Source organism: Ahaetulla prasina, chromosome 13 (genome assembly GCF_028640845.1).
Source record: "Ahaetulla prasina isolate Xishuangbanna chromosome 13, ASM2864084v1, whole genome shotgun sequence".
Classification (NCBI taxonomy): Eukaryota; Metazoa; Chordata; class Lepidosauria; order Squamata; family Colubridae; genus Ahaetulla; species Ahaetulla prasina.
Genome location: NC_080551.1, coordinates 22,559,328 through 22,585,301, shown reverse-complemented (window position 1 = coordinate 22,585,301; position 25,974 = coordinate 22,559,328). Strand labels below are relative to the sequence as shown.

The 25,974-nt window shown below is 47.7% G+C and overlaps 1 protein-coding gene across 1 annotated transcript in view; it reads left to right on the top strand.

The window, feature by feature from the left end:
* ARID3B (AT-rich interaction domain 3B) overlaps positions 1-25,650 on the top strand; it is a 41,504-nt gene extending 15,854 nt beyond the window's left edge. The window contains exons 3-9 of the mRNA XM_058156672.1: positions 3,037-3,108; positions 4,548-4,620; positions 12,200-12,383; positions 14,224-14,483; positions 15,777-16,043; positions 16,633-16,734; positions 19,181-25,650. Of these exons, the coding sequence (XP_058012655.1) occupies positions 3,037-3,108; positions 4,548-4,620; positions 12,200-12,383; positions 14,224-14,483; positions 15,777-16,043; positions 16,633-16,734; positions 19,181-19,329 (1,107 nt within the window). The 3' untranslated portion in view covers positions 19,330-25,650. The remainder of the gene's footprint in view (positions 1-3,036; positions 3,109-4,547; positions 4,621-12,199; positions 12,384-14,223; positions 14,484-15,776; positions 16,044-16,632; positions 16,735-19,180) is intronic.
* The last annotated feature ends 324 nt before the right edge of the window (positions 25,651-25,974 follow it).

Below are 25,974 nucleotides of genomic sequence, written 5' to 3'. Positions count from 1 at the left end.
AAAAATCAGGCTTGTTTGCTCTGAGGAAGGGGGCCCAACATGCTGGGATAGTTAACTGGAAGGTGCGAGTTGGGGTGGGGGGTGTTGCCGGCAGCTTTGGAGATGCCTGGAGGACTTAATCCCCTCCCCTGTAGAAGAACAACATTTCCAAATCCTTATTTGGACTCGTCCCGTCCTTTAAGAGCTGACTGCAGAGTGTCTGCATGCCCTCACATGCCGGCTTGGGACAACAAGCCGCAGGAGTGAATTCTACCCAGTCTTGATCAGAGACTCAATAGAACGAAAGGTGTTCCGTATTGGGGATGTCCGTTCAAAATCCCAGGAAGCCTCCGGCAACCAGCTTGCAACCAGCTTGCAAACATCTACAAGCAGGGGTCCCCGAACCCAGGTTGGGGATCGGCACCGGTCCGCAGCACGCCAGAAACAGAGCCGCGCAAATGAGTGAAGCACACGCGAGATACAGGCGGTGTGTGAAACCTTTGCCTCTTCCGGTCTGCAGAAGTCTTCTCTCCACAGAACTGGTCCCTGGTGCCCAAAAGATTGGAGGCCAATGGTCTACGGCAGTGATAAATAACCTTTTCTGGACCGAATGCCCAAAGCATGCGTGTGCCCGAACCCCCAAAATGCAATGCACACGTGGGCCCCGCACATGCACCCTCCCCACGTGTTGGAGACCCCCGCGCACCTAGCCCCCCCACGCCTGAGCGGCAGAGACCCGAAGACCAGCTGGTCAGTGGGAGGCACGTGCGCATGCGTGGTAGAGCTGAATTGGGGCAATGGCACATGTGCCGTAAGTTCGCATCATGGGTCTACAGCATTGGTCTCTGGCAGCTTTAAGATTCATGGACTTCAACTCCCAGAATTCCCCAGCTGGCATGAATTCTGGGAGCTGAAGTATACAGGGAAGAGAAGAGAAAAGTTGGAAGGGACCTTGGAGGTCATCTAGTCCAACCCCCTGCTCAGGCAGGAAACCCTGCACCACTTCAGACAAACGGTTATCCAACATCTTAAAAACTTCCAGTGTTGGATGCAGCATTTACAATTTCAGGAGGCAAGTCCTTCCACTGATTAATTGTTCTAACTGTCAGGAGATTTCTCCTTAGTTCTAAGTTTAGTTCTAAATTTCTGGGATTGTTTTTTTTTTTTTTAATTCTCCCAAGACACAGGAAAATATTTATCTTTTATCGCGTATAGCTTGCAACTGGTGCACTTATTACAGTAGCAAATTTTGAATGTTTATGATAGGAAATAAACACTGTTGCTGTTGATATCTCAAAAGAGCGCAAAAACATTTCTCCGGTGACCAGCCTTCCTCCTAAGAGAAAAATCAGTTCTGCCTTTATCTTCAAGGAAGTGGCCACGCTTAGCATTTTGTGCATATATACAGGAAACCAAGTTTTTTTTAAAAAAAAAAAACCACCTATCAATATTAACAATGCCCCTCCCTGCCATGGCGAATGAATAGGCTTTGCACTGTGGGCCAAAAATGGGAATTGTCTAGTCAGTAACTCTGAATAATTGTTTCAAAGCTCTACTGCATTTGTTTTCCACAACTAGTTGGGATTTTTTTATTATTTTTTTTTGGTTAATAATAGAATAACAGAGTTTTGGAAGGGATCTTTGAGGTCTTCTGGTCCAATCCTCTTCCCTGGCATTGTGAGTGTCCGATTTGGTCTGCTTGTCCCAGACAAGATTCGTATCTGTAGCTCTTTCTGAAGTTGGCTCAAGAGAGGCAACAGCTGTAGTAACAAACAGCTGACATCACAGAAGCAAGTCATAATCCTCCATTAAATATATTTGGGCTGATGGGCCTCACTGGATAATTGACTTTTGCAGCCGGAATTGCTGGCTCAAATAAAAAAACCGGCAGGCTTGAAAAAAGCAACCTGTGCCATTCAAAAGATTCGGGGTGGGGGGGGTGTTTGTCATACTGCCTGTCCCTGAGCTATTCATCTTGCTAATTCCGTGTGTGTGTGTGTGTGTGTGTGTGTGTGTGTCAGTGCCAGATGACACTAAACTGCAGGCATTAAAGTGGCTTTAATTAAAAAGAAAAACATCTGTTTTTGTCGCTCCCTGAATTCAGCGGCTTTTCATCCAATTTTTAAGATCCTGTGTGCTTAACCACCAGATGGTGGGTCTCACACACACACACACACACACACACTGGCATTTGACCTCGTTGGTTTCGCCTTTTGACTGTTTGCCAGGGCATTTTTTTGCATTGCAGTGTTCGCACTTGGGGGGGTGGCTTGTAGTAGCCCTCCTTCCATTCCCACAATCATTAGAAACTCAGGACTGCTGTCCTGTAGAGAACCTCCTGATGCATCCCGCTGCTTGGGCTGTGATAGAAATCGCTTGGAGAGTGGAGCCTCTTTAGCCAGTGGCTCTCGACCTGCGGTCCATGGACATCATGCGGGAGGGGGGCATGACGTCATCACAGGGGCCCCGTCAAAGCTTGAAAAAAAAACGTTACGATTTAAGTCTTGAGGGTCAGTGGTCTGGATCTGTGGCCACAAAAAGTACTTTAAAGGGGGCCCATGCTGAAGAAAAGATTGAAAGCCATTGTCTTAAACCAGAGGTGGGAAACCATGGGCCCTTTATGACTTTTGGACTTCAACTCCCCAAATTCCTGGCTCAGGAATTCTGGGAGTTGAAGTCCACAAGTCATAAAAGGGACATCATTCTCCACCGGTCTGACTGGGATGGGATGGAATGGAATGGAATGGTGGAATAGAGAATAGAGAATAGAATAGAATAGAATAGAATAGAATAGAATAGAATAGAATAGAATAGGGGAGGGGAGGGGAGGGGAGGGGGGGGGAGGGAGGGAGGAAAGGTAGCAAGATAGCAATAGCACTTAGACTTATATACCACTTCACAGTGCTTTACAGCCCTCTCTAAGCAGTTTACGGAGTCAGCCTCTTGCCAGCCAACAGTCTGGGTCCTCCTTTGACCGACCTCGGAAAGATGGAATCTCCATAGAGACCTGCTCTTTTCATTTAATCGCTGTCTGCTTTTGGTTTTCTTCCTCTTCAGAACGGGAACCTAACTTGGAGCGAAGAAGCCGACAGTAGCAGAGGGAGAGAGGTGTCCCGCGACTTTGCCAAGGTCAGTGCAACAACCTAGCCTTGATCTTTTGTTTGCGTCTAGGGTGGAAATGACGCTTGAGCCATTTTCGGCAAAAGAAACCTTGCCATCACCAAAACCGCTTGGGCTGACTCTGCACCCTGAAGGAGGTTTGAAAAAAAAAAAAAGAAGCTTTCCAACAGAGTAACATTTCCTTTTCAAAAAGAAAAGTGAAGTTTGTTAGGAGGAGGTTTGGATTCCTTCCAAACCAGCTTCCTTGATCTGGCGGGGCTGATCATCATTATCTAGACTTTTTTATTTTATTTTATTTTGTCACAACAGTATATACAATCATCAACATAAAAATAACTCATCATAAGAGAAAAAGTATAAGTAAAAATATAAGTAAAAGTATGCATATAATATTATAATGAAGAGAACAATAGAGAACAACAAATTTTTTTTATTTGCATTTATATCCCGCCCTTCTCCGAAGACTCAGGGCGGCTTACACTATGTCAGGCAATAGTCTTCATTCTATTTGTATATTTATATACAAAGTCAACTTATTGCCCCCAACAATCTGGGTCCTCATTTTACCTACCTTATAAAGGATGGAAGGCTGAGTCAACCTTGGGCCTGGTGGGACTTGAACCTGCAATATTGCAGGCAGTTGCTGTTAATAACAGGCTGCATTAGCTTGATGAGCCACCAGAGGCCCAATTTCTTGGGTTGTAATTTTTAATACCTCTGAATCATAATGCACGGGCTTCAAATCCACAGGGATTGATTTAGTAAAGTGAAGCTTTGTAGCCCTTAGTCTTTGATAGGTTTGTCTCGGATTATTTAGGACAGGGATCTCCAACCTTGGCAACTTTAAAACTTGTGGACTTCACAACTCCCAGCAAAAGCTGGCTGAGGAATTCTGGGAGTTGAAGTCCACAAGTCTTACAGCTGCCAAGGTTGGAGACCCCTGATTTAGGAAAGTATTTTTCAATCTTGGCCACTTTAAGATGCGTGGACTTCAACTCCCAGAATTCCCCACTGAGATTTAAAGGCTTAAAAGTGGCCAAAGCTGAGAAACACCGGTTTATGACATTTGTTTTCTTTCTAGCCACCTCCTCCTCCTCCTCCTCCTCCTCCAATCCCCACATCCATTTCAGAAAATTGATACCTGCTACGACATTAGCCTCCCAGGACTTGGTTTCCAAATCCATATAATCAGTGACTGGAATGCAAAGCTGCCTGCGTCACCAACCTGATTTTTATTTTTATCCCCCCCCCCCCCCCCCCCCCCGAGGCTGCATTGAACAGGAGCTTCAAATCTTTTTCTGCTGCTGCTGTTGTTGTTTGGGGGTTGGGACTCCCAATCTGAGTTGAATTGTTGGTTTTCCACCCGCTGAATATGCCTGTGAAATCTTGTTTCCCTTTCTACACTCTCGGACGAAGTTTTAAAATTGTGCTTGCTTCGTTTTCCACAGTTGTATGAATTGGATAGCGATCCCGAACGGAAGAAATTCCTGGACGATCTCTTCATTTTTATGCACAAGAGGGGTAAGTGGAGTTTAGGGGGCTCAGTGGCTATGACGCTGAGTTCGTCGATCGAAAGGTCGGCGGTTCAAATCCCTAGTGCCGCATAACAGGGTGAGCTCCCGTGACTTGTCCCAGCTTCTGCCAACCTAGCCGTCCAAAAGCACGTTAAAAATGCAAGTAGAGAAATAGGGACCACCTTTGGTGGGAAGGTAACAGCGTTCTGTGCTCCTTTGGCATTGAGTCATGCCTGCCACATGATCACGGAGACGTCTTCGGACAGCGCGGGCTCTTCGGCTTTGAATCGGAGATGAGCACACACACACCCCGTGTCAGGAACGACTAGCACATATGTATGAGGGGAACCTTTATCTTTTAAGGGAAATAAAACATGTGGGTGCTTGTTCTGTATGCTGGAATTAGAAACCACGCCCATAAAATCTAACAGGGTTGGTGACCTGATCCACGTGGGGTTTTACAACAATATGGAAGTTGCTCTCCGTTGCTCTCTGTTCTGGGATGGTTTTCAATTTTCCAATCCAGCTGACAGCCTCAGAATTTCAAAGTGGTCCTATGCAAGGACGAAGACATCCTGTTCCTTCTTAGGATCCAGGCGTCAAGATCGGCCTTGATAGAAACGTTGCCACAATCGGGTCAATTTTAAGTCCCATCTGAAGGCTGAACACAAAGCAATAAAGGTTGTGAAGTCAGCCGAGATGTCTTTGAGCTGCCTGCCTATCTGTCTTTCAAACTCCTCCGTCTTTGAACTAAAAATGGATTTTTAAAAAATCAATCCACTCTTTGATTGTTTAAAAAAAACAAAATCCCAATCTTCAGGAGAGAGAAAGCTTTGATGTAGCTGGAATACTCACACCCAGCCCTCTTTTATCATAAAAGGAAACTCTTTATGGTCTTTATGCTTTCACTTTGGTTGGATGCTTCCTTGCGATTACTCACAAGAGCTAAGACAAAGACAAAATTATTTCTACTTCGTATAAGTACCATGTTTCCCCGAAAATAAGACCCTGTCTTATATTTTTTTGAACCCCGAAATAAGCACTTGGCCTCTTTTACGGGGAAGTCTTATTATTTTGGGGCGCGTGGAGCAAGACGGGGCTCCTCTTGCCATCTTACCTGATTTCCAGCTCTGTCTCCCTAACCCTAACCAGAGGAAATGGCGGGGACTGGCTGCGCATGTGGTTAAATATTTTCAGGGTGGAGGGAGGGTTATTTTAGCACATGCGCTCAAAAGCCCGATTGGGCTTATTATCAGGGGATGTCTTATTTTTGGGGAAACAGGGTATACGTATATATATCCCTTTGCTGTTGTCCAAGGTTGTATGTGACCTTGGTTTTCCCAGATGGGTTGTTGTTCTTATATTGGATGGGCCTCTACATAGAAGGAGCTTTGTGAGGCCTGGCCGAATGGCTTCCTGCTGTTGTGTATCTTATCTGCTTCTTTTCAGATGTGGGAAATACTTATATGGCTAACAGCGTTTGCTTGGGGGGGGGGGAGGAGGTTGGGTTATCTCCAGCCAGCAGTGGCCCTAATCAAAATATCTGGCAAATTCTCTTAAAACCTCCCTGGTCCTTTTAGCTTGCTGCCTTCCCACTGACCTAAATCTAATTAAGTTACAAGCATTTGAGTTTAGCCACCGATGATGTCAGCCAAGCAACACCACTGGAAAAAAAGTGACTTATAACCGTTTTTCACACTTAATGACCAATGGGGTTTCTTTTCCAAACCAAAAGTGAAGTTTTCGGGCTGAATTGAGTTCTACCACCAATTCTGACAGATGCCTTGGGCTAACTCCTCAGGGAAAGCTCGGATCTCAAAATGGAGTGGTTTTCCGGCTTTCCAGACCCTGGGGAATCATGAACGTGTGTTTCTTTTTCTTCCAATTGCCGACTGTCTGAATTTTGATCACTTGGCCATGGAGGTGCTTCAACAGTCATAAGTGTTAAAAAAATGGTCCTAAGTCACTTTTTTTCAGTGTTCTAACTACAAACGGTCACTAAATGAAGTGTTGTGTAAGTCAAGGACTACCTGTAGCATTTTTCCCAAACAGTTCTTAATGCGTTTTAAGTATTCATCCCCTTTACCGGGAAGGAACATATGCTTCCTCTTACCCATCACTCTCACGCCTTCTCCCATAAATGACAGAACAGCTTCTGTTTGTTGGCCTCCCCCTACCCCGTTGGGGAGCCTTTGTGTCTTAATCTTGAGCATCTGGATGGTGTTGAGAAGAAGAGACTCACAAGCACCAAAACAACGCAGTTGGGTTTTTTGACTTGCGGTGGAAGATTGTTGAAAGCAAATTGGGCTGGTTTGCAAGACTTAATTTGTTGTTGTTGTCAGGAGGTGTGAAGTTGAAGTTAGCAATGATGTTCTAAGCTGCTGCTTCTGCTCCTCCTCCTCCTCCTCCTCCTCCTCCTTCTTCTCCTTCTTCTCCCTCTCCTCCTCCTCCTTCTCTTCCTTCTCCTCCTCCTCCTCCTTCTCCCTCTCCTCCTCCTCCTCCTCCTCCTCCTCCTTCTCTTCCTTCTCCTCCTCCTCCTCCTCCTCCTCATTTTTACTTTAGATTTCACCAGGGAAGGAGAGTTAGTTCAAGGGTCAGGGAGGTGAGAACCCCAGCAGTAGCCGAGCTGTTGAACATCTGGTAGAGATGTTGAAAGAGAGCAAAATATATTAAACCCAGCTGGGCCAAGAGCGTTGTCAAGCAACGGAATCCTTCTGAGGCTTAAGATATCCAGAAGCCACTTCTACTTAGACTTGCGCAAGAAGCTCCATGGGGGCAGCAACTAGGTTTAAGCAGCAATATTTGGGGGAGGGGTGTCCAGGTGAGGTGTCAATTAAGGCTGCCTTCAACTCTGTAACCAGGTTCCGAAATAGCTGCAATCTATCTGTCAGTCTGGCCCGAATCTGATGGCATTTCCATAGGTGTCGATAAAACTCTAGGCCTCTTGTCAAATAAGGCATGATTGATTACTTTCCTGCTTTGGAAACCAGGCATGATGATCTGCAGGCTTGTGAAATCAGATAACTGAGCACTGCTTCTGGGGGGTGCAGATCCCCGCTGTGGAAGTGGACTAAGATGGTCAGGGGACTAGGGGAAATTAAACTGACTGTCCCGGAAAGTGGGAGGCCGGAAGCTGCTTCTCAGCGTTTGCCTTACTTGTTTTCAAGGGCGGAGCTGCCATTCTTTCATGGGAACAGAGAACCTAGTGGCAGGCAACATTTTCTTCGTGACTGATGCCTTCAAATGCCTTCCTTCCTTCCTTCCTTCCTTCCTTCCTTCCTTCCTTCCTTCCTTCCTTCCTTCCTTCCTTCCTTCCGAAGTTGTGAGTGCTTACCGGAGGTTTTTAAGAAGAGACTGGACAGCCATTTGTCAAAAAATCAAATCGCAATAACTCTTAGACTTATATACCGCTTCACAGTGCTTCACAGTCCTCTCTTAAGCGGTTTACAGAGTCAGCCTACGGCCCCCAACAATCTGGGTCCTCATTTTACCGACCTCAGAAGGACAGAAGGTTGAGTCAATCCTTCTTTTCCTTCTTCTCTCTTTCCCTTCCCTCCTTTCTTCCTTTGCTACTTTCTTCTTTCCTCCTCTCTGTCCTCTTTTCTACTTCCCCTTCCCATCCCCCACTCCTCGCTTCTTTCCCCCTTTCTAACCTTCTCTCCTACTCTATTTTCCTCCTCCCTTTCTTCCTCTCCTTTTCCCTTTCTTCTGTTCCTCTCTCCCCTCTCCTCTCCCCTCTACTCCTCTTTCCATCCCCTCTCCCTTGTTGTTTTTATTTTCAATTCAATATTTTCCTTATTGGTATCCAAGAAGCCCCCGATTCTCTATTCATATATACTCTCTTTTCAATTTCTTTTCCATTTAGCTAATTATACATATACCATCATAGTTGTACATTTATGCAAGAGCATTTTTTCCTTTCCTCCTTTTCCATTTACTCAGCTGTCTTCTGAGTTTCTATTCCTTTTTCGATTTCTCTCTCCTTTACTTTTACTATTATCTAGTTTGCTAGTATTTTAGACATTTTTTTATGGAGAGAGAAACAACAGCCGTTCTCGTGGTTCTAGGCTGCAAAACCCGGACGATTCAAGCCATTCTTTGTTTGAAAGCCATTTTCTTCTGAAGTCTTAGGGCGACTGTTGTTTTTGGTGCCTTAAAAACCCGGTCTCGATTTCGATTACCCACATAGCTTGGGATCGGGTGGCAGCAGGGCCAGAGGGGAGGGGAAGGGAGGGTCCAGCAGTGGAATGGGATGTACAGATTGCATCCTAGGGCGAAGGAGGCGCTGACCTCTCCTTTAACCAAACTTTGGACTTTTTTGCAGCGTTTGCAAACCCGAGGTCCCCAACTGCAGGTTTGGAAATGGGGAGCGAGAGAAAAACTCTGGAAAGTACAGTAAAAAACAAATAAAAAGAAGAAGTGGGGGGGGGAGAAAACAGGCCTCCTATCAAAACCAGCAACAAGTCTTTAACGCCTTGGCTGTGGTCGCTGACCTTTCCCGCTGGAATTCTCCCCTCTGACCCGTAGATCATTAATCCCCACCCCTGCCAGATGACACTCATCCATCATGGGCTCTTGACAAGCCTTGCAGCCAGCTGTGAAAAGATCGGCTCAGCCTCCTCCCATCCCCAGATACTCATTTTTTTCAGCTTTTCCCGTTTTCAGCACCAGGGGCTTCCAGGAACAACTTATCATTGGTCCCTTCCGACCAGGAGGTGGTTGCCCGCAGGGGTGGGCGGGTGCCTGGGTCTGGAAAGGGGGGCATTGGGGGGGGGTAGTCACCCCATAAGGGGACCTTTCCACACTTACCTGAATAACAATAACCTCGTGTGCGCATGTGTTTATTTCTGCTTGTGAAAGGCTCTTGAGGGTCCAGACCTCCCCAGAATGGGAAGAAGGCAAAATCCGTCTTCCGGGCCTCACCTTTTTCTTGCCTTATTTTTATTTTATTTAAAATTAAAAATAATAAAAAGTCTTATTTTAAAAGAAAAAGGAGGAGAGAGAGAGAGAGGATGGGAACATATTTTCATTCGGTACTTCGGGGAGTCTCTCCGTTCGGCCTGGGTTATAAAACTTTAAACGAGCTTAAAAAATCCAAGCTGGAATTTTTTTTTAAAAAAAGAATTAAGCATTTTGAACAGCAGCAATAAAATTGACTGTTAAAGTTAAGTTTTTTGTAAGCCCGAAAGCTGGTTTGGAGGGCGGTCCTGGCTGAGCCTCTCTTGGCAGGGGGTTTGTAGAATAAGGTTTGCAAGCTGCAGGCGGCCCTTGACTTACAACGCTTCGTTTAGTGACCGTTCGAAGTTAAAACGGCCCTGAAACAAAGTGACCTACGGCCGTTTTTCACACTTACGACCTTTCCAGCATCCTCAGGGTCACGTGATCAAAATCCAGACGCTTGGCAGTGGACTCGCATTTACGACGGTCGCAGTATAAGACACACTTCCTCCCCCCAAAAGAGGGTGAAAATGTTATACACATTTTTGTATAATACAGCCATTTTTGGCTTCCCGAAACCCCGCCCTGCACGTCCCATTTTTCACAAAAATGGGGCCTGCAGAGTGCTCCTGGGGGCTGGGAAGGGCAAAAACATGATGTGGAGGGAGGGTTGGGAGGCCAAAAACAGTCCCATTTTTTGCAAAAACGGGCATTTGTGCCCTCCCCAGCCCCGAAGGAGCGCGCTGCAGGCCTTCCAAACCCTCTGCATATCCTGTTTTTGCTAAAAACGGGTCCATTTTTTGCAAAAACGGGACGCACCGTGGGTTTGGGAGACCTACAGAGTGCTCCTGGGGGCTGGGGAGGGCAATGACTTTTTTTTTCTTGCTTACCTCTTCGAAATCTTGGTGCGTCTTATACTTCAGTGCATCTTATAGTCTGAAAAATACGGTATTTGGCCTTATGAACATCCTCTGGGACAGGCCAGGATCCCTCACCAAGCTAAAAAAAAAAAGCAAGCTTCCAACTGTGACTTACTCTGTGATTTCAACATCAAGCCACCCATTCCAGTGTGTGAGTTTTTAATCGGCAAACCTTCTAGAGGCTCCGGGCGAGAACAGGAGCGCTAAAGCTTTCGTTCATAACCCAGAGACACGTTAGTCTGTCAAGCTAAAAGTTAAAAGTGGCGAAGAGCATAACAAATTCTAGAGACGAATAAAAAATCTACCTTCCTTATCTCAAACAGAGCTTTCTGCTTTGGACCTTGAGCCCAACTTACAGGAAATCTGTTTTTATGGGCAAACTTCTTTCAAGTTTGGAGTTTTCTCACCCTTTCCGGTCAAGCTGGCTCTTTATCTGTGGCATTTCCTATTTTTCTTTGCAGAGAATGGCTGTCATTGGCTAGATTGGTTTATAAAACGCGAAAGCAATGCCAAAGCTTCAACACAAAAATCTACTTTGCTGCTCAGAGAATGGCTTCCAGAGGGAAGCGTATCTCAGGGAAGATGTCATCATCATTATTACTTTCAATCCAACCCATATATTTCTAATATTGATACATATTTATATAAAGTTGCAGTCCTTTCTTATTCAATTATTCCAAGTTATTTTGTGTCAAGGATGAAAACGAGATGAGTGCCTTAAGAGTTTGATTGATGGGAAGGTAGTTGTGTACAGTAGTGCCTTGTGAAAGAGGAATGAACAACCTGTGGGTTGTCAAGGATTATTTCAGACCAAAATGAGGGGCAGGTCAGAGGTCAGCTGTTAGTGGTCTGCCATTTCATGCTGGCTCCACCTAGGGCAGTGATGGTTAACCTTTTGCCGTCTGGGTGCCAAAAGTGTGGGGAGCATGGGGGAGTTGTGCACACGCATGCCCACACCCATAATTCAATGCCCTCCACTCCCAGCCCCTCCCCACATGCGCACGTGACCCCCCCTCCCCCCCGCTCCCTCCACTTTTGGCACGCGACAGCAAAAAAGTCCCCTGGCTCCAGAGACTTCCTTGGAGCCTGGGGAGGGCAAAAACGGCCGCCTTCCCACCCCCCAGAGGCCCGAAAATCAGCTGGATTGTGGGACAATGCTCGCGTGCCCACAGATATGGCTCCATGTGCCACCATCGCCATCACAGTCCTAGGGAATCCTGGGAATTGAAGTCCACCCATATTAACGTTCCCAAGATGAGAAGTGATGGGGGTGGGTTTTTTGGTGTTTTTTTTTTTTGGTTTTGTTTTGTTTGTTTTTTGGAGTTTTTTTTGAACAAGGGTCTCCAAGCTTGGCAACTTTAAGACTTTTGGACTTCAATTCCCAGCATTCCCGGGCTGGGGAATTCTGGGAGTTGAAGTCCACAAGTCTTAAAGTTGCCAAACTCGGAGTCTCCTCATCTGGAACGTACCGTTTTGATAACCGGGATGGAAAGAAACAAAGAAAGATGGGGAATACAGTTAGATGATGCTTCCTTAGATTTGCCTCGAATAAAAGCCGTGAAGGTTAAAGGGATCAAGTCTAAAGTCCCGGTGGAAAATATATCCTTTCGTGGAAGGAAACGAAGCGCTCTGCGTGGGATGTAGAAGTGGTTCAAGGTAGAAGGACTCCTGCTAATGTTTTGTCTTTTTTTTTTCATTCTTTCTCTTCCCTCCCGTGTTGTCGTTCAGGGACACCCATCAGTCGCATCCCAATCATGGCCAAGCAGATCCTGGACCTCTACATGCTGTACAAGCTGGTGACCGAGAAAGGAGGCTTGGTGGAGATCATCAACAAGAAAATCTGGAGGGAGATCACCAAAGGCCTTAACCTCCCCACCTCCATCACCAGTGCAGCATTTACACTTCGCACCCAGTAAGTTGCTGGCAGGGCTGGGGATGATGGGCCTTCCAGGAAGAAGAGTCAGATGCCTTCGGTCCCATGTGGGAGTTGAAGTGCACAAGTCTTAAAAGTTGCCAAGGTGGGACACTCCTGTTCTAAACTTTTTACGTTCTACTTGCTTCAGTGTAGTGTCTGCTTACCTTCAGCCCAGAATACTAAAGTACCATCTCTAGAGAACAGCAATAGCACTTAGATACCGTTTCACAGTGCTTTACAGCCCTCGCTTAAGAGCCGAGGTGGTGCAGTGGTTAGAGTGCAGTGCTGCAGGCTACTTCAGCTGACTGCTAGCTGCAGTTCAGCAGATCGAATCTCACCTGGGCCGTGGGTGGCTCAGGCTGTAAGACAGCCTGTTATTAAATACAGCTGCTTGCAATTACTGCAGGCTCGAGTCCCACCAGGCCCAAGTTTGACTCAGCCTTCCATCCTTTATAAGGTAGGTAAAATGAGGACCCAGATTGTTGGGGGGGCAATAAGTTGACTTTGTATATAATATACAAATGGATGAAGACTATTGCCTTACACAATGTAAGCCGCCCTGAGTCTTCGGAGAAGGGCGGGATATAAATGTAAATTAAAAAAAAACACCTATGAAGCACTCTGAAGGGGTAGTGCTATTGCTATTCTAGCCACTGTGCCACCATGGGAGGAGGGAGGGAGGGAGGGAGGAAGGAATAGCACTTATATACCGCTTCACAGAGCTTTATTTACAGCCCTTTCAAAGTGGTTTATCTGGGTCCTCATTTTATCCACCTTGGAAGGATGGAAAGCTGAGTCAATTTTGAGTCCATCAGGATCGAACTACAGACTGTGGCAGAGTTAGCCTGCAGTACTGCATTCTAGCCACTGCACCACCATGGGATGGAGAGAAGAGGAGAGAAGGAAGGAAGAGGAAGGGAGGGGAGGGGAGGAAGGACGGACGGACGGACGGACGGAAGGCCAATAGCACTTAGACTTATATACCACTTCATAGTGCTTTACAGCCCTAAGTGGTTTTACAGAGTCAGCCTCTTGCCCCCAACAATCTGGGTCCTCATTTTACTGACCTCGGAAGGACGGAAGGCTCGAGTCAACCTTGAGCCTGGGGAGATTCGATCTGCCAAATTGCAGGCAGCTGGCAGTCAGCAGAAGTAGGCTGCAGTACTGCACTCTAACCACTGCACCACCATGGCTCATAGGTGGAGTACGTGGATTCGCCCATCTTGGCAGTGTCTCTCAAACTTTGCAACTTTAAGACTTCAACTCCCAGAATTCCTCAGCCAGCATGAGGAGAAACACTGCCTCCAACTTGTTAAGCCTAAGGTTGCCATGCAGGACTAGAAGGCCTTCACAGAATCCCTGGATGACACCAGAGCCCCTTCGGAAGTAGGTAGAGCCACAAAGCATGGGAGTTTCAAAGCAAAAAACAATCTTTGGTGCTTTCTTTTTGTTGAAGGTCTCTATTTTAGCAACCTACAAATTTTAGTAACCTACAACCTAATCCTACAAATTAGGCTTCGGCCCTCAACCTGTCATGCCAAAAATTGCCCTACGTCTTCGGCCAAGTGAAGTTGCTCACTTCCATGCTAAGCAATCCTGTAGTTGGTCTGTGGCACATAGTGAACTAAATTAGTGCCAGATAAGAGTTCACTGAATTTAAGAGAGTTTGAACTTAGACCGTTTGTGACAATGTAAGGATTCCAGGCTGCTTCCTCTCTCAACTCCTCCCCCCAGGCTCTGCCTCTTTTTGTCCTGCATTTAGCAAGCTGCGTTGCCACTACATCTCCTTCTCTTGCACCTCCTGACCCAGCTGAGCCTTTTCTGTTTCTCTCCCCAGGTATATGAAGTACCTCTATGCCTACGAATGTGAGAAGAAGTCCTTAAGCTCGCCTGCTGAGCTGCAGGCCGCCATCGACGGCAACAGGAGGGAAGGCCGGCGGCCCAGTTACAGCTCCCCCTTATTCAGCTTCTCCCCCGCGACCCCGGGACCGCCTTCGCTCCTGTGTCCCCCCAAGATCCGCTTCCCCCTTGTTAGCCTCACCCCCAGCAGCACAACTAGCAACCCCCACCTGTCTTCAGCAGGCCCTCTCAGGAAAGGTCAGCCAAAGCCGCATTATTATTATTATTGTTGTTGTTGTTGATGATGTTGTTAACTTTATTCATTAAACATGAAACTCAGTCAATTGAACATTCAAAAATGCATCACAAATACCATTGACTGGTGCTAACGGCTGATACCGGTTGCTGCCCGCATCCTAGGTATCAACCAAGTACCTTCTTAAGATGTGCAATGTTCCGAGTAGCACAGATTTTTGCAGTTCCACTGGTGTTATTGCAGGAAGCTGCAATTTTGTGATGTATTTTATTACCATCATTATCATCGTTATTGTAATAGTTTTGTTGTTGCTGTTGTTATTATCTCTTATTCGTTAAAGATGAAACTCAGTCAAGTGAACATTTAAAAATGTATCACAAATATCATTGGCTGGTGCTGACGGTTGTTACGGGTTGTTGCCAGCATCCTAGGTATCAACCAAGTATCTTCTTAAAATGTACGATGATGATCTTAAAATGTATGATTCTTATTTTTGTTGTCGTTGTTATTACTAGTACTGTTATTAGTGTTATTTTCTTAAACTATTAAGCACCTAACCAGTCTTGGCTGGGTTTTTTAAAAAAAAGAAAGCCGAGCAGGGCTGCATCCGATCGGGGTTAATCCAGGATTTTAGGGCAGGTGGGAGGATGCTAAACGGAGAAGTCATGAAGCTTTAAGAAACTGCAGTGGGAAATATAGTAGATTTTGGATGCCTGGCAAGAAATCTCTAGTTGTTCTGTGTAGTTATTAGGAGTTATTAGGAGTCTATCCTTGTTAGGCACCCCTGCATTTATCTCTTCTGGGATTTACCTTAAAGCAGAGGTCTCCAACCTTGGCAACTTTAAGCCTGGCGGACTTCAACTCCCAGAATCCCCCAGCCAGCAAAGCTGGCTGGGGAATTCTGGTGTTGAAGTCCGCCAGGCTTAAAGTTGCCAAGGTTGGAGACCTCTGCCCTAAAGCAAAGGCATCCAACCGTGTCAACTTTAAGACTTGTGGACTTCAACACCCAGAATTCCATTCTGGCTGGGGAATTGTAGGAGTTGAAGTCCACAAACTGGCAGAATGTCATTTTAGAGACTTCATGTTGGCCATCCCCATCCTGAGTCCTCGGCTATCTCCAGGGCAGATTTTGTTGCCCATGTCAGGCCCATCTTCATAACCCAGGATAAAGCGTGGCCTGTTGGTTTCATGGTTGCTTGTTCATTGAGGGATCCGAGCTGCTTCTCCCCAGAAGGATACCTTCTGGAAGGTCCTGAGAACTTCTCTCTCCCCCTCCCCCCCTCCCCCCACTGCAGGCGATGGCCTGACTTTGACCACCTCCACGCCAAATCGCCTCACCATGCCTGTGAGCTTGGCCAACCAGCAGGCCACCGTAGCCGTGGCAGCAGCCACCAGAACGGCCACCTTGGAACAGTTGAAGGAACGGCTGGAATCCGGAGAACCGGCGGAGAAGATGGCCCGGATGACGGAGGAAGAACAGCGCTTTGTCCAGCAGGCCTTTCAGAGGAACCTCTTCAGCATGGCCCGACAGCTGCCCATGAAGATTAAGATCAACGGCCGAGGTGAGCCCACTCGGGCAGCACTACGGTCTCTGACCCTCCCGCTTGCTCCAATCCGGTGTCGGCTCTGCTCCGTTTCATCATGGTTTTATTTGGTGGAACAACCATAGTTTTCCATGGGAAGGATTCTTATTACTAATTTCAGTATTTTGTTTTAAATCCATACGGAGCCTTAGGACGAAGGAAGGAAGGAAGGAAGGAAGGAAGGAAGGAAGGAAGGAAGGAAGGAAGGAAGGAAGGAAGGAAGGAAGGAAGGAAGGAAAGTAGCAATAGCACTTAGACTTACATACTGCTTCACGGCCCTTTACAGCCCTCTCTAAGCAGTTTACAGAGTCAGCCTCTTGTCCCACAACAACCTGGGTCCTCATTTTACCCACCTCGGAAGGATGGAAGGCTGAGTCAACCTTGAGCCACTCAGAATCAAACTCCTGGAGTGAGCAGCGAGTTGTAGAAGGCAGGAAAGAGACCAAGGATGAACTTTTTTTTAAAGAGTAGATAAGCAGTTCTATAAGTTACAAGCCTCAATCAGCCCTCCTTAGTTTTTCTGCTTTTCTTTCTCTCTCCCTTTCTCTCTCTCCCTCTCCCTCTACAGAAGATAAGTCAGATCCAGCAGCCGCAGCAGCTTTAAACTGGACCCCTTCTGGTTTCGGCAGCATCAACATGTCAGTGGAAATCAACGGCACAATTTATGCTGGTGAGAGCATTTGGGAGTAAGCCCAGGGGTTGAAATTGGAGTTGGGGGTGCAGGGAAGCAACCCCAAGCCACCTCTTTGGGGTTGACAGTTGCCATCTCTCTCACTCTTATTCCCAGCACATGGGGACCGAAGCAGGGGTGGGATTCAGCCGGTTCAGGCAAACCGGTAGTTACGGCCAGCGGCTGGGCCTGCCCCGGCGCTATCCCATCTTATACAGTCACCATGCTTTTGACACAGCGCGCATGTGCACGCCCTCGCGCTCTCACGTTTTTGATTCTGGGTGAACCGGTTGTTAAATTATGTGAAGCCCACCCCTGGATCAAAGGTACTGCAAAGGGGGGCTTTCAGACCAGGGATCCCTTCTGGGCATAGAGGCACGGAAGGGTAGTATTGTGTCTGCGTCCCCCGAGCCGGGCCTGCTGCCAGAAAGTGACTTGGACAGTGAGGGGGAAGGGCCGTCAGGACTTACCTCAGGAGCACCGGCTTGCCTGGCTCAGCTTCAGGAGCCAGAAACAGGCCAGGTGGAAGAGATAACGAGGCCTCCATCCTCTGACTCTTCCCACACACACCCCAGGCCACGCCTGCAGACCCCGCTGACAGCAATCAGGCTTGGTTGAACCCTAGGTTTCGTAGGCAGGAGAGGAGGGAATAACAGAAGCAGGGGTGAGGCAGGCCTAGGAAGTGCTGAGTCATGGAGCCACACCCCACAGGATATAAAGGCAGCAAGGGCTGCTATGCCTCTTTGTAACAGGCAAATCCACTGATTACGAGCTGAAGTTTGTTTCTGAGTAACTCACCAGCGTCGTGGAAGATAACGGAGGCTCTTGGCAGACACTGGCTATTCTGCTGCCAGAGCTGATAGTGACAGCTAATAAAGCCATCATTCGGACGGAGGCGAGGGAGGACAGAACAGGTTTCCTTCTGGAAGATGCAGTTTCTCCTTCCCACCACTCAGGTCTTGTTGGGAGCATCGACAAGAGTTTTGATGGTCCATCTACTGCACTGTTTCTCTCAACCTTGGCAACTTTTTAAGACGTGTGGACTTCCAGAATTCCCCAGCCAGCCAGTTGATATCCACACACCTTAAAGTTGCCAAGATGGAGAAATATTGACCTACTAGCTCCACTAGTGACTGGTCCATCTGGCTACACCCGGTGAGGTGCTTCTGGCAGGCGTAGGGTTGTCCACCTTTGCCTGGTGTCCCAACTGGCAAAGGATCTTTCCACCAGTTCCTTTTGACCAGGAACTGAGTTGAGGTTTTGGACGGTCCATAGCTGGGCTCTCCAACCTTGGCAACTTTAAGACTTGTGGACTTCAACTCCCAGAGTTCCTCAGCCAGCTTTGCTGGGAGTTGTGAAGTCCACAACTCTTAAAGATGCCAAGGTTGGAGACCCCTGGTCCATAGCACATCTTCTCCCACCGAGTTTACAAACACCATCAGTGACTCCAGAAGAACCTGGATGAGGAATACCTGGACAATGGGCAGGTCCTCCTTCGGTTACTGACAGGCCGTTGATGGGAGTCCAGGAAAAAATAGGGCCAAATGGGGAGAAGGTGCCTCACCTGCTGCCCTTCCCTTTGGCAGAGCTGCGAAACTCCCATCCTGGGATGGAAAGGAATTTGGTCCAATCTCTCTATTTTGTACCTATGCAGATTCTCAATCCTCCAGGTCTTGGTTGCCCCAAAGATGTTTCCCCCCCCCCAAAAAAAACCTGGACTTCCTTATTTGTTTGTTCTCTCCTTGTAAATGTTTCACTTCTCGTCCAAGAAGCTTCTTCAGTTGCCAAGATAGAGAAGAAAAACCCTGCAATAGATGGACCATCGAAGCTCTTTTCAATGCTCCAAACAAGATCTTGGGCGGTAGAAAGAAACTCTGAGGAAGCTTCTTGGATGAGAAGTCCGTAGAGATTCTCAGTCCTCCAGGTCCTGGTTGTCCCAAAGGTGCTTTTTTCAGGAGGCAACTGGACTTGCTGGTTTTTTTCTTTTGAAGGCGTTTCTCTTCTCATCCAAGAAGCTTCTTTAGCTCTGACTGGATGGTGGGGAAGGGAAAGATTTATATTCCTTGCAGACAGCTGGTCCTTTGCCTCCTTTTTGAGAGTCTTGAAGCACTTGGAGGTTTATCTGTCTCCTCAGGGTCACTTTGAGTGGTGCAAATGGTTCCTGCAGTCTGCAATCCCCCCCCCCCCCGGAAATCCATTCCTACTCCCACCCCATTCTAAGGGTGTTCATCCCAAATTGCATAGCTCAAAGGCTGTGAACTAAAAGTCTCATCTCAGATGAGAAGTGAAACATTTTCAAGGGAAAACCCCAAGAAAGTCCAATAACCTTTTGGAAAAGCACATTTGTGACTCCTCCTTTCTGTTTCTCCCAAACTTTGGTCACTTGCTGAGCTGCTTCAAGTGGTCAACTAACTCTCCTCCTCTTCCTCCTCTTCCCACCCGACAGGCGTCCTCTTCGCTCAGAAGCCCGTCGTCCACCTCCTTGCCGGCTCCAACACCCAGAGCACCAGCGGCGGGGCAAGCAGCAACTCTCCCAGCCCCACCTCCTCCAGAGGCACCCCCAGCGCCGAGCCCTCCACCAGCTGGTCTCTCTGAGGGTCCCGGCGGGCTCGCTCTCCAGCCTCGAGAACGGCTCCTCTGTCCCCAGGAGAAGTCCCTATCCCCTCCCCTGTCGACCTGGCCCCAAGGAGCACCTCCTGCCTCTAGGCCAGCCGTGGAGAGGAGCCGCTGTCTCTGTGCTGGCGAGTTTCCCATCCGGATGGACCTCGCTGGCTTTTTAAAGCCTTTTTTTTTCAGGTCTTGCTGTGTCCTCAGTGAAGATTAGGGGTGGGTGGGGAGGGGAAGGGAGGGGTGGGGAAGGGGACACGAGGCGTGTTTCAATCAGGGATTCTCCGGAGAGGCTAAGCGATTTTGTAGATGACTGACCATTGCCAGGGTTAGGGTGGCGAAAGGCCCTGACAAAAATACCTGTGGTTGTTTTTTTCCCCCAACCTTGGAAGTCTAAAGGGGCTTTCGTGCTCTTCCTCTTTCTTTCTTTCTTTCTTTCTTTCTTTCTTTCTTTCTTTCTTTCTTTCTTTCTTTCTTTCTTTCTCTCTCTTTCTTTCTCTCTCTCATTCCTTTTCTCCCTTTCCAAATATGACTGCCGTGTATTGACAATCCTCCCCTCACCCCTCACCCCCCACTCCCACCCCCCACCCGAAGGCAGGAGAAAAATGTCTGAATTCCCCTCTTACTATCCTTGCTTGGCATCCTTACCTCGCAGACCGCTCCCCTTTTATCCTTCCATCTCTCGGACTCCCTGCCATTTCCCGAGTTTGCTTGAAGAACCATTTCAGCACAATCCGTTCCTTCTTCAGGACGGGACCTTCACTTGCAGCCATTAAATCGTAGCGGGCTTCTTTTTTAAAAAAGAAAAGAAGAAGAAAAACCTGAGATGTAAACAGCAGAGAGAGCTGGGCGGCCTATTTCGGGAACCGCCTCCGGTCTTAACCTGCAGCAGAAGGTCTCACACTCCTGCCAGAAGCTCCTGTGAAGACGCTGGGTTTCTTTGCTTCGTCCTTCCTGTTTTTGGACCCAAGCGGAGGAATAAACGGGAAGGAAAATCCCACCGATCGAAAAATTAACAGCGAGGGCAGAACAAGAGTTTGAGGGTTTGCCTTGAGCAAAAGTGGGTGCATAGAGAGCATCGGTCTTGATGGCTTCCTTTGCAGAATCCCACGTAGAACCCCATCCGTTTTCTCAAATGAAGAGAGAACGGGCTGTTTTGTGAGCTTTTCTGGCGATGAATCCCAGCTCTGTAGCCTGTGATGTTCTCCTGAAACCAGGATGTGCTGAAAACTAGGTTCTGTTTTTCCTCCCCTCTCCCCACCAGTGCAATCATTTTCCCTCAAATCCAACTTCCCTCAAATCCAACTAAGATCATCTTGGTTTCTCGGCTGGTTGTTTCCCTCAAACCCAACTGAGATCGTCTTGGTTTCTTGGTTGGTTGTTTCCCTCAAACCCAGCTGAGATCATCTTGGTTTCTTGGTTGGTTGTTTCCCTCAAACCCAACTGAGATTGTCTTGGTTTCTCGGTTGGTTGTTTCCCTCAAACCCAACTGAGATCATCTTGGTTTCTTGGTTGGTTGTTTCTCTCAAACCCAACTGAGATCATCTTGGTTTCTCCATTGGTTGTTTTTAAATATAGCCGCTCTCTGCTCAGCTGAGCAGCATTTCACCTTAAGGGAAAACGTCCCATCCTGGTCAAACTCAGTCATCCTACAGAATTGCGACAGCTTCTCTCGAGCAGATGAAATACCTCAAAAAAAAAAAAATGTACTTATTGCTGTGTTGTTGGGTGGGTTGGGTTTTTTTTTTTCCTGATGTTTTGTTTTTCCGCCTCTTCTGGAAGGATTTGCGTATGTTAAAAGCTTCTTTTTATATGTCTCGTCGACTGCTTTTTAGTTTAAATTTTATATATTGTAGCACCAAAGAGACACCAAACAAGAGAGGAAGGGAGGGAAAGAGAGAGAAAAAGCAAAAGAGGAACAAAACTTTCCCCCTGGCTTGAAGGAATGGAGGTTTGATAGTCGGCCAGGGAAGCACTTGGCACAAACCGCCTCGGGTCTGAGAGAGAACTCAGCATTGGTGGCAGGTTAATTCCTTTTTTTTTTTCCCTCCTTAACCCAGAAAAGGGCTTTTCCTCCCTTCTACTACAGCAGTGTTTCTCAACCTTGGCAACTTTAAGAAGAATGGACTTCAACTCCAAGAATTCCCCAGCCGGTTGGCCAGGAAATTCTGGGAGTTGAATTCCACTCCTCTTAAAGTTGCTGAATTGAGAAACATTACTCTACAGCATTGTGCTTTCTAAATGTGCAGGAATTCCAGAATTCCTAACAAGACGCGAGTTATAATTCTGGTGTATCCGAAAAGCACTCAAAATGGGTCAAGTTTGAGGAATCGGTGATCTCCCAAAAGCTTGCCGAGAAACCCCCCCCCCCCCACAAGGTGGCCAGTAATGAGGGGCTGGATCCCTCCGTTTCGATTTTTAAACCGGTCTTTCAAGGATCTTCTTCTTCTTCTTTTTCCTCTTCTCTGGCCAACCGGCTTCATTCCATCCGAGTGGACAATCGTTTTAGCCACGCAGCCCCTGAACGGATTCTCTTGGTTGCTATGCAGCCGTGGGAGGAGAAATTACGAGAAAAATGATACTTGGGACAGCCCAGATTCTACCCAACACGGGTCAGAATATCTTGCATAATACCCATCACCTTGGTCTCCCCTCCCTCCCTTTCCCAGTCCTGCCTTCCTATCGGCGAGTTGTGGGCAGCCCACCCAGGTTTTCCTCAACCGAGCAAGAAAAATCCTTGAAGCGAATCCATAGATAAGTGTGAATTGGCCTTTGCATATCAAGGGGTGGACATGCCAAAGGCTTGTCCCATATCCCTTAGCACAGGGGTCTCCAACCTTGGCAACTTGAAGACTTGTGGACTTTGCTGGCTGAGGAATTCTGGGAGTTGGAGTCCACAAGTCTTCAAGTTGCCAAGGTTGGAGACCCCTGCTTTAGCACACACGCATTCTCCCCCACCCACCCACCCACCCACCTCCGGACAGGCAAGAGGCCTAGATTGCAAGAAGGACAGCCCATATTATCTCCCGCCCTTGTCAACCAGAGCACCAAATGGCCATTCTGCGGTCCTGGTGGTGACCAAGATAAGCTCTTGCTGGTGGGTCTTATCTGCAACCAGAGTAAGGGGCACCTCCTTTCGCCCTGCTTGGCCCTCCGTCCAGAAAGCGGCCATCTTTCTCACTGAAAACATTCAATTCCAAAACATGTCCCAATTTGCCTCGGGGCCACGTCTAAAGTCCCTTCCTGCTTCCATTCCAAGGGAAGGCGGGAAGCCCAAAGATGGTGCTCCGTGGGGGGCCATTTCTTCTACCCCGCCATCTTCCTCAGGCTAAAGACGGCATAGATAGCAAAGGCCCCATGGTTAATGAAGCCGCCTCATTAAAGCAGGCAGGCAAGAGAGGCGAAAAGAGAATCGGCGGTCCAGGATCGGCCAACCTTTCCTGGCGTTTTGTGGCTTTTTTAGCAGATTTTTTTTTGGTCCCTTCCCCCCCCCCCCCCACCAGTCGGATTCTTGCATGAATCCTCTGCTTTGTTTAAACTTTCTCTGGAAGTGTGTGCTTCCGTCCGTCTGTCCATCTTGTTTAGAATGGGGGTCTCCAATCTTGGCAACTTTACGACTTGTGGACTTCAACTCCCAGAATTCCCCAAGCCGGCATGGGGAGAAACACTCCCTGCATCTTGTTAAGCCTAAGATTGCCATGCAGGGCCAGAAGGCCTTCACAGAATTCCTGTGTGACGCCAGAGTCCCTTCGGAAGTAGGTAGAGCCACAAAGCATGGGAGTTTCAAAGCAAAAAAAAAAAGTAAAAAAATCTCTGATGCTTTCTTTTTGCTGAAGGTCTCTATTTTAGCAATCCCCTCCTACAAATTAGGCTTCGGCCCTCAACCCGTCATGCCAAAAATTGCCCTACGTCTTTGGCCGAGTGAAGTTGCTCACTTCCATGCTAAGCACTCCTGTTGTTGGTCTGTGGTACATAACAGGTGGAGGAAACCCAGCAGTTGGGTTTGTGGATCCTGGCTTACCCCTCAGGCCAATGACTCATTCAACAGTGGCTTATGATCAGGTGTGCCAATCAGGAGTTAAGTTTCAGGCAAGATAATGTATTGCTCATGCCTATGCACAAAAATCTATAGTCGATCAACGGTCCGGACTAAATTGGCGCCAGATAAAGAGTTCACTGAATTTAAGAGGGATTGAACTTAGACCGTTTGTGACAACGTAAGGATTCCAGATTGAGTCCTCTCTTGACTCCTCCCCCCAGGCTCTGGGAATTCTGGGAGTTGAAGTCCACAAGTCATAAAGTTGCCAAGGTTGGAGACCCCTGGCTCAGACAACCATCCCAGCCGTCTCCCCAGTTTATAAAACCGAACCCTTGGCGGTGGTTTGAAGGAAACCCCGGCCATCTCTGCCCGAGGAGACATCTTGAAAGCACATCCCATAATTGGGAGGGTTTTTGCGGGCTGGCAAGAGCAGAGAGAGGAGGGGGATGACAAGGTAAATACTTTTGCCAAACACTTGTGGCTTTTTAAACTATTTATTTTTAATCGCGCTTACCCCTCTCCAGCAATTTTACCCCACCTGAAGCCCTCTTGAATAGCAAACTTTGGCCTTGGAGATCAAACCCATTTTTGGGGAAAGGTAAAAATCAATGGAAGTTTGCAAGCCCGTGTGATTTTTATTTTTTTTTTGCCCCCTTTTTACCCCTTCGTCTCGGGGAAAATTAACCTCCCACCACTGCTGTCGTCTCTTCAGTACGTCTCGGCCCCGTGTTTTTAAAAAAAATTTGTGCCTGTCCCAGCCGCGCCCAAGTTTGCATCTCTTGCAGAGAAAGCTGTTTGAGTCACTGGAGTGGCTTTCCCAGGGCTGGGTGGGGTGGGGTGGGGGGCATCCTTCATTCCTTTTAGCAACGGGCGCAGCTAACCGGGATCTAGGCAGGGGAGTAAAAGAGTTTGTTCTTCTCCAAGGGGTTTTTTTGGGGGGGTGCGGGGGGAAAGGGTTGAGCTAGATTTCAGGAGGGTTTGTAACAATATATATATAAATATATAAATATAAATATATACCTCATTCAGATAAGCTGTGGCATCACACGTTGGCTCTGTTAATTGGGGAGGGGGGGCTTTGTTATTTTTGCTCTGCCTGCCGCTTTTTTTTTTCTTGGGACTGTGAAGACGGACCCCCCTCCCCCTCCCTTCGGTTTCAGAGCTGCCCACTGTGGTGGTGGCGGCGGGGTTCCTCTCTTCTGTGGGATTTTGGGGAGGGGGGGTCCGTAAGCCAGCAGCAGAGTACGTCTCAATTGGGGGGGGGAGAGCGGGTGGGATTGTTGGCGGCCAGGGAGGGAGCCTTCACTCTGACCTTACCTAACTCGGGATATTAAAAGATTGTATGGCACTCAGGACTTTTCAGTATGACGACAGGAAGGGCAGGGTCTCCAAGTGACAGATCCGTCTTTTCGGAGGGTGAAATCCTCCTTCCCACCCCCTCGCCATCCAAAGGCTTCGTGGCGACTTGGGGCGGGCGAATTGGGGCGTTGTGGGAGCGGTGATACCTAAAGCATCACCTTGAACCTGGGCTGTTCCACTGCCTGCTTGCTGGCCGAGGATCTTAATTTGGGTCCCGTTGGCTCCTCAACCTTTCGGGATCTCTGATCTTGGAATCCCAGCCGAGGAAGCAGGGGTACTACCCACAAGGGGCTTCCGTCCGACGTTTCCGGGGTCTTTCTCCCCTACCCAGCCTTTCCCCACTTTTGCCCTTTGGTCCGGCAAACGGGCTCCAGCGCTTTTAGGTAGCCCCAGAAGTCGGATGGATGTGACCCATGAGAGTGGAAAGAGTAGGGAGGCCCAGAAGGATCTGCCCACGCAAACCCTACACAGCCCTTTCTGGCTGCTGTTCTTTTTCCTTTCCTTCCCAAGAGGTTAGAAAGAGCAGGGGTCTCCAACCTTGGCCACTTTAAGCCTGGCGGACTTCAACTCCCAGAATCCCCCAGAATCCCCCAATTCTGGGAGTTGAAGTCCTCCAGGCTTAAAGTGGCCAAGGTTGGAGACCTCTGAGAAAGAGGAAGGAAGGAAGGTAGTAGAATCTGAAGATCAGGTCATTTACAGCAGCCTTGGAAGTAGTTCGTTCTTTAACTATTTAAAAAAGAAAAGAAAAGAAAAAAAGTGATAGCCTAGATGGTGAATAACTAAAATACCTCAGATGTTTTTTCCTTCCAGCAAGTGTCTGTATATGTTGTCATTGGGTTTGTTTTGTTTTTTGTTTTCTATCTTAACAAGTTATCTGAATGTTTATATTCCAATAAACTTCTACCTCTTCAGATCGTGGCTGTCGTCATCCTTGTTTTTGTGAGTACGTATCGGGTACTCAGACCCACTGAAAAAGGTGGCAGGTACTTTGGATGCGTCAGAATCTTATTATTGTGAAGCCAGCAAGTGGGATTAATTAATGGGCAACAAAGGTAAGCGAGTAACCAGATAACCCTGGTGCCATGTTGTCCTTTTGAAGTGAGCAAATGCTTCTTTGCCCTTTGGCAGAAACACCGTTCCGAGGGAAATTTAGATTCTGGACTAATCTGACACAAGAGTCGATCGATACAAACTGGATCAATTGGCTCTCCGCATCATTGGCTAGATCCTGACCC